The sequence below is a fragment of the Myotis lucifugus genome, unplaced genomic scaffold, assembly GCF_000147115.1.
Source record: "Myotis lucifugus unplaced genomic scaffold, Myoluc2.0 scaffold_6337, whole genome shotgun sequence".
Classification (NCBI taxonomy): domain Eukaryota; kingdom Metazoa; phylum Chordata; class Mammalia; order Chiroptera; family Vespertilionidae; genus Myotis; species Myotis lucifugus.
This window is the reverse complement of record NW_005877385.1, coordinates 1-8,722: the sequence shown is the minus strand read 5'-3', so window position 1 is coordinate 8,722 and position 8,722 is coordinate 1. Positions and strand designations below refer to the sequence as shown.

Below are 8,722 nucleotides of genomic sequence, written 5' to 3'. Positions count from 1 at the left end.
GATATAGAAACATCAATGATGAGAGAGAACCATTGAGTGCCCAAGAGTGCCTCCTGCACACCCCATACTGGGGATCATGCCAGCAACCTAGACATGTGCCCAGAATGGGAATTGAACTGTGACCTCCTGGTTCATAGGTCAGATGATCAACCACTGAACCACACTGGCTGGGGATTCCTATTAGATATCAATTTCAATTTTTACCTATAATTCTTGCTTATATATCATTCTGAATTTTATCTCCCAAAATAATATACACTACCTTTTTTCCTTTTCTATATTTAAAATGCTCTCTATATTAGATCCTAGCTTTATCTAGTGAGGTCTCATTCATGATCCTCCAGGCCAAAGGAATGTGGCTGAGTCATCAAGAGAAAATGTCCATGGAGATCCGCTCATTTCAGCTTGGTTTTCAGGGTCAAGTGGAAGTTAGGAATATCTCCAAGATGAGCCATCTTAATTTGGAGCATCTATTGATGTTCAGAGTGGTTAATATGCTTTGTTTTCCTTTTTAGATCACCCTTTTATGTGTGGCCATAATTATAGTGGAATCCCCTGGATATATTTTACTGTTTTTTCATCAACTTTTTCGTACCACACATCACAATAGTTGGCTGTATCATCTTACCTTTTTATGTAAGTAATGCCACCATCTGCTCCAGTGTCCTGGAACACATAAACAATGGTGAAAGCTTTGCTTAGGGCTGGGACTCTGCAACATGTTCAGTATGTATGAAATTTGAAGATTTCTACTTCATGCTTCCAGCTGAATCTCTCTCCAGATAGGGCAATATGCTCCAACTGAACTGTAATAGAATAGTTGACCCTACTTGATGGGTGGGGAGGAAGAATAATGGGTGGGGAGAAATAAAGCAGCCTTTATACTCAATCTGGGCTCTATACACTCTTGGGCATGCTCAGCTCTAAAAGGGGGCAAATGAAATGTCTCTAATCTTAGGGATTTCAGGATTCTAGAGAAGCTCTCGATCCTTTTTCTAGCTGACTGATACCTATACTTCTACCTATGGAAGGAAGGTACAGTATGTGAGTTAAGGGGTATCCATAGGGAAGAGAAAGGAAAGAAAGGGGACTTATGAAAGGGGCAGTGAGCACCAGCAGGTGTGTGAAGGTCTGTGTGATAAAGGTTAAATCTTGCCCCTCTCTCAATGTTTGGGGAGGCTAGCACAACAGACCCCAAGATTCTCTCACCAGGTGATGAATAACTGCTCAATCCTATTGCTTCAAATAAAAGCACAATGGCTCATAAACCTTGGGAGGAAGGAAGACAGCTCCTCACTACACATTGTGGAATGGACCCTTAGCCAGTACTCTTCAGGGGGTATGCCAGGAGGGTTGTTCAAATGGTCCAATTCACTTTATATGGCAAAAACTCACAAAATGAACATTTTCATGTTTAACCATTGTCTTTGTTTTTGCAGCTTTTCATGTTTTCTACATATGAGGGAGAGCCCTTTGTGATATTCATATTTGTAAGAACATATTCTTCTTTAAAATTTATCATGTATTTTACTAACTAAACTATTTTAATCCTGTAAACATAGCAGAACTTTTTATTAGTGTGGATATATAGGTATTTGTAGCCCATAGACATAAAATATTTGTAAAAATAGAATATTTTTTATAAAAATCAACTAACCAGATAATATGCTTCCCAATTTTTAAGGACACTGTATAACTATTAGAGGAAATTATTTAAAGTAATGGTATCACACAATTATATTTGTTACCTATGTTTCTGTAAACAAGATTAAGAGTAAATTTACTAGTTTCACAGTTTGACAAATAGATTATTGGAAATTGGTAATTTTTTTTGCCAAATGCGTCTTTATAGAAGTCCAATTATTCCTAACTCACTTTTTCATGTGAAATGATTTTCTTTTAGTGTTTCTAGTTATGCATCTCTTTATTCCTAGCCTTTCCTTCAAGTTATCATCTTGATTTTTATTCTTCGATGTCTGGAATGGAAGTTTGGAAAGATATCGATGAGAAAGGATCCCTTATTTCGGTCAGGAAAAATGAAATTTGATTATTTTATTTCAGTGAAAACTGTTTTAAAATATTTTATGCATAAATGAATTATTAACAAAGAAGTGCTAATAACTAGAATGGGCTGGGGTAGGAACCATGTGTCAATATAAATAATAGAGATATAGGGACCTAAATCAAAGATTATAAATAGTGGAGCAAACAGACCTAAAACATTGAATATTAAAGACTCTGTCTGACACTGTGCAGTGGAACACTAGGGAAAGTTACATCCGGCTCATTCAGTTTAAATAGCACTTAATGTGAATAGATTGACAGTGACGACGGAATGCTGTCGGTCCAGAACGGAAGAATAGAATGATCAATAGGTCAAAGACAGCAATAGCTCTTTTCCTGTGTTAGTGGGAAGTCCAACTGGTGGACCATAGACTGGTTCAGTTATTCATGGCACTTCAAAGCTGAGACTGTTCCCATCATTCAATGATGCAACCATAAGCATCTTATTCCCCATCAGTTTCATTGATAACTCTTACCGATAGTTGCATGGGAAACTTCCCAGATACAAGAAGACTTTTAAGAAGTCTTCTAAGATCAGTATGGGAGATTTAGGTTGAAGGAAGAGAGACTAGAAGGAAGAGAGTATGAGGGACAGAGTTAAATGGAGAAAAATTAGTGAATCTGACACATATTCCAAAGAAATGCCTAACCTTAATAGGAGATCAAGCATCCTATTTGCATTTGGACGGGGCGTGGAGATTTCACTGGATTGAAGAGAGATTATGATGGGTTATTAATCACCCAGTCTACTCAAGTATAAGATTTAAAGAATGCAGTGTTTTTGATACGAGGATAAAAAACCAAAATCAATTATTAATGGGTGGTTTGACTGCAGAATTTCTCCAAGAAGCAGTGATGTACACCAAAATCCAGAGGAGCCCGAGAGGGAGGATGAAGATGTTGAGCTGGAAAGAGTGAGAACAGCAAATGCCTTGAATTCCACAAACTTTGACGAGGTAAAAACATACAAAGTAGTTATTTCAATAACTAACACAAATGAATAAAATCAGAAAGCATCTAATTCTCAAATGATTTTACGTTTCTTTAATTCATACAAATGAGGATCATAACTTTATTTTAGCAGGTAGTCATTATTTTTACATCTAAATGAGCACAGATTAAAAAGTCATTTTAACTCACTTTGTCTTTCATAGAAAATAAGTTTTAAAAATGGAGTGAAGTTGAAATTTCCGAAGCCAAGAAAGAATTTGTGAATTTTAGAAACTGAGCAGAGTGACCCCAATCACTGCTTCTTGGAGAAAGGACACTACAAAATGCAGGGCAAAGTCGAGTCCACAGTGTGTTGTTTGTCCTTGGAGGGTGATTTGGTGCTTCTCCAAGTCTCTGCTTCTGTTCTGAGAGATGGGCTGGCTGCATAAAATAATGTGTTCCTGCGTGAGTGCCCTTGTAGGAGAGGGAAACATAAGTGCTAAGATAGGAGAATGGCCCATAAACCTGTCATCTAGTAGGAAGTCTTCTTGGAGGCATGGCTTGTGCAGTCAGGGGCTAGCTCAGTCGGAGGCTAAAGCTTGTTCGAGGTCAATAGAGAGTCTTAATGTCTGACATAACGTACTTGTCATTTACAGAGACCAGCCATTATTGCCAGCTGTCTACGCAAGGAGTACACAGTGAGGAGGAAACACTGCTTTTCCAAGAAGAAGAAGAAAATCGCCACAAGGAATGTCTCTTTCTGTGTCAGAAAAGGTTGGACACGGAGGCTCTCCCACTGCTGGCTTGGAGCCCTCCTCCGAGCTTTGTGGTTCTTGATGAGAATCATTCTGTGACCACCTCTTGGTTCGCACACAGACCCATCAGTGGGGTGACCTTGACAGCTCCTTTTACATGGCTCATTCCTAGAGAAATTAACTAAGTCATGCCCATGGGTAAGGACTTAGTCACATGGACATGGAAACCATAAGCACTCTATTGAAATAAACCATTGAAACCCCAAAAATGTGCATTTCTCTGTAATGAACACAATTTCCTAACGTTCATTATTGTTCACAAGAAAACAAAAATGATTTGCCAGCATGTTCTGAAGACTTGACCGGCAGATGGTACTTGACTTCATTTTGTGACATTATTGCACAGTTCTTAGGATCACAGGAGATGTGTGGTGTCATACACCTAGCTTCCAAGAGTGACTTTGTCACTTCCTATCAGTTGACTTTGGGCAACTAATCTCATCCCTAAGAGCTTTTGTTACCAAATATGTAAGAAGGGCTTATGATAACCTCTCAGGAGGGGGTTATGACAATTACAGGAGATACAACCTACAAATCACATAGAACACTTGTCACACAGTGAGACTTCAGACTATGTTCTATTTTTAATTTTATTATTAAAATCAATTTGTACTAAATGTGACCTTTTTCTTTTTCCAGGTGAGGTTTTAGGATTACTAGGACACAATGGAGCTGGTAAAAGTACATCCATTAAAGTGATAACTGGAGACACCAAACCAACTGCTGGACAGGTAGGTGAATCACATGAAAAATATGTTACCTACTGGTGCTCAAAATAAATTTTATAAGATGTCAAAATATTATACACAGCAAATCTCACTTATTCATTAGATGAATGAAGTGATTAATGTGGCTGAATACACATTACAAATTATCACATTAATATACAACAAACTAATCACTGAAAGGAAATAATTATTCATGCCTGTAAAGGCAATTAGTGGGAATGTCCAATCTCAAAATGCATACAAATTCTATTTATACTGCCATAAAACACTTGGATTTGGACTTTTAATGAGCACTGTCCTCCCAATATGAATTAAAATGAGGTCGTTTTTTTTAAAAAAAAAAAAACACACACAACTTTATTTAGCGATCATTGTCCTTTAAAAGTGCTTAGTTACTGTAACATATATTTTGGTAGAAATACACTATATTGGGGGAGTTATTTCAAGGAATGAATTATCCATCCAATTCAACTGCATAGAAGGCCAAGCAAACAGAAAAAGAGGTGAATTTATCAACGAAACAACATGAGTTACAGAGAAAACTAAAATTCTATGGCAGGAGATAGGTAACCTTAAGAGCTCCTTTGAAAAGTATGTCGGGGGTCGGGGGTGTGGAGAACAGAATCCTAAGGCAGAGGTCTGTGCACCTCCACCATGGGAAAGGGGCTGGTGGTCACGCCCACCAAGGGGAAGACCACCAAGAACGTGATTGGCAGGTGTCCCAGGAAAGAGGAAGGAGGAAATATATTCACAGTTGCTCTGAAGCTGAGGTGAGAGCAGGTGTTCGTGAAAGGTGCCTCTGGGTGATGTTGGTGGCTCAGTTGAGCCTATCGGGAGTGCTTAGTTCAGTTGAGAGCACCCCCTTGAAATAAAATCAATATTTTATTTCTCCTTAAGCAGGGGCAAAAAAAGAGGTAACCATTCATTGAGATCTTGGAATGAAATATGTCTAAAGGTTACCTGAGATCTGAATTATAAACCCAACAACCATTTGGGTGTCATGAAACCAGCTTGAATCAGATCAGTCAGTGAGATCTTTATAAAAGGTCATTGTCCTGCTGAAATACATTCAGAGACCTCTCACTGCACTGTGGCTGGAAGGAAACCTCTCCTTGCTGATTCCCACGACCCTCCTATCACATCTCTCTCTTCTCCCCTGGACCACTCGGCTCCAGATCCCCTACTGTAGCCTGGGGTCTGAGAGCACATTGAACACCATCCCTCCACAGGGCTTTGCTCTACCCCAAACTCCTGGCCTTTTCCAGGGCAGGCGCCCTGTCACCCTCCTGCTGCAATGGTCCCTCAGCAGGCAGGCTTTCTCGGATCGCCCTACCTAAAGTCACTTGCCCTGAATATCTGTTCGTTGCCAGGTATTTACACTCTGACAACCTTCTTCCAATGCAAAATGGTTGCAGGTGATTCGAGTCAATGAGCTCGGAGAATTTCTCTAGTTTTTCTAGGTTTGTAAGGAGAAAGATGTCATGGGAACACAGAGGAGCAAGGCAGGCCGTTGGGTCTGAGAGGGAAGTTTTCTCTGCAGGTGCTACTAAAAGGCAGCAGCGAAGGGGACCCTCTGGGGTTCCTGGGGTACTGTCCTCAGGAGAAGGGGCTGTGGCCCAACCTGACAGTGAGGCAGCACCTGGACGTGTTCGCTGCGGTGAGAGGGCTGAGGAAAGCAGATGCCACAGTCGCCATCACACGGTACAAGGGGGGAAGGGGCAGGGGTGGGGGGTGGGGGCAGGAGGAGGACACAGCTGAGAGGTCCAGGAAGTCAGTTGGAGTGACAGCCTTCACAGGAAACTCAAGACTTCCCAGGAGACTCAACACTGACCCAGACCCCAATGGGGAGATTTGCGATCACAAACTGGTTTTCCTGATTTTAACATGTTATTTTCTTTTCTCATCTTAAATATGGAAAGAACAAAGTATGTATTGGTAAATTTATCAAAAATACTAAAATTTAAGTGTAAACTCTCATAGGACAGCTATTTGCATGTCATAAAATGGCTTCAAATCTTTTAAAGGGAAAAACTAATTTGGGGGTGGGGGGTGTCAAACCAGTCCATTGTAATGTGGCCCAGCGTCTATGTCAGAACCGCATTTCGGAGCTCTGTTCCCCACCCTGGTTCTGCCTGGCTCGCTCTCCCACCAAGTGTCCTGGTTCTCAGAAGCCTGTAGCCCCCATTGTGTTTGCTTCAGGTTGGTGGAGGCGCTCAAGCTGCAGGAGGAGCAGAAGCGCCCTGTGAAGGCCTTGTCAGAGGGAATCAAGAGAAAGGTAGGGTTGGGGCTGGGGTTACCCCGCGAGGCCCACAGATCCCAGATCCGTGCCAGATGCGCTGCTCCTTTCCTTCCAGCTGTGCTTCGCGCTGAGCATCCTGGGAAACCCATCGGTGGTGCTGCTGGACGAGCCGTCCACGGGCATGGACCCCTCGGGGCAGCAGCAGATGTGGTGAGGGGCGCCGCCCGGTCAGGGCCAGCGTGGACGCCTGGCAGGGAATCTGTGAAGTGTTTACCTCCTGTGAACATTGTCCCTTAAGCTGTTTTGATTTGTTTTTTACTTTTCATCAAGTTTTTAACGTGTGGAATCTGAGTTCTGTCAGGGACATATACCTACTTATCTCAGTTTCTTAGGTCAAAGTTGTGGCTACGCACTTTTATTTTTTTAAAAAATATATTTGTATTGATTTCAGAGAGAAAGGGAGATGGGGAGAGAGATACAAACAAAAATGATGAGTGAGAGTCATTGATCCGCTGCCTCCTGCACACCCCACACGGGATGGAGCCCCCAAACCAAGCATATGTCCTGGTTCATTGGTCAACCCTCAACCACTGAGCCATGCCAGTCGGCATGGCTACTCACTTTTAAATTCACAGTTCCAAGCAGCTGAGCCAGCTCTCTGTACCCAATGAGATAAGTTCACTATCACCAATTCCATCATGATAGTTATCACGTTCTGTTACCAGTTTTTCAGTCTCCGTTAGATTGGGGTTCCGTGAGAGCAGAGAAGTTCATGCTCTCTTTGCCTTGAAATAAGTACCCAATTCTTTGCTAAATGAGTAATGAACCATAGTTCTATTCAAATAGTGTGTATTTATCCATAATTACTAAGCATTCATCTCTAAATATTCTATAATCTGATTTTAAATCCTCAAATTTAAAAGGAAACTTATCCAAGGCTTTGACTTAGTTTGTGCAAAATCATTTTTAAAATGTGTAGCTTCGGACCATTTATTATAAAAAGCTGGTACTCGTATACATAACTGATAAGAACTTTTTTCATCATACATATATGTTCACTTTTTTTTAGCTTGGCCTTCTAGTGAACGTTCAGCTTCATTGAAGGGATCGTCTAGGAGGGTTAAAAGCATAATTCACTAATGCGCATCTCTTATTTTTCCTTTATTGGCAGGAGGGCTTACCCCATGTGAATTCCGTTTCCCATTTTGTTTTGTTGGGTTCAAACCCACATGTAATAGCCACCACTGAAGGCAGATTTTGGTAGACTTTGAAGGTGCTGTTTGACTTGAGGTTCCACATACTTCCTGGCTTGCAAAACACAATGGCCTGGCCCAGCCGGCATAGCTCAGTGGTTGAGCGTCAACCTGTGAACTAGGAGGTTACGGTTAGATTCCCTGTGGGGGCACATGCCTGGGTAGCGGGCTTGATCCCTGGTGTGGGGCATGCAGGAGGAAGCCGATCAATGATTCTCTGTCATCGTTGATGTTTCTATCTCTCTCTCCCTCTCCCTTCCTCTCTGAAATCAAGAAATATATATTTTTAAAAAAGAACAAAACACAACAGACTGCAAATCCTGCAGCAGCAATGGTCCAACTGCCACCCCTGTAGCGGCTGTAACTCCAGCTCGGCCCCGGTTTCCCCCGCCTCCCCGAGAGCTTAGCTCATCCCAGCCCAGAGGCGTGGCCACCAACTCCACGCATCTACAGAAAGCAAGGTGGCCCCTTCCCGTACACTGTCTCTTAATACAAAATAAGAAAAACCCTGAATATCATTCGTATAGCCAACACTTTGCAAAAACATCTTGCTATTTCTCATTAAAGGAAAAATAATCATGGTCAGGCCCAAACAGACTCACTCTGAGTATTGTAATTGCTCAATTGATCTTTTAAGTAGCTATGGTGTATCTGTGTGACACAATAAGACACAATCTCCCCGTGTCCCACACT

The 8,722-nt window shown here is 41.6% G+C and overlaps 1 protein-coding gene across 1 annotated transcript; it reads left to right on the top strand.

Moving 5' to 3' along the window:
• Nucleotides 1-132: 132 nt before the first annotated feature.
• On the top strand, nucleotides 133-6,990 carry LOC102440902 (ATP-binding cassette sub-family A member 8-like). The gene is made up of 9 exons (XM_014451013.2): nucleotides 133-636; nucleotides 1,440-1,490; nucleotides 1,935-2,026; nucleotides 2,900-3,020; nucleotides 3,651-3,768; nucleotides 4,449-4,540; nucleotides 6,078-6,238; nucleotides 6,737-6,812; nucleotides 6,892-6,990. Exons 2-9 carry the CDS (start codon nucleotides 1,446-1,448, stop codon nucleotides 6,988-6,990), a joined length of 804 nt encoding a protein of 267 aa, XP_014306499.1. The 5' UTR covers nucleotides 133-636; nucleotides 1,440-1,445.
• The last annotated feature ends 1,732 nt before the right edge of the window (nucleotides 6,991-8,722 follow it).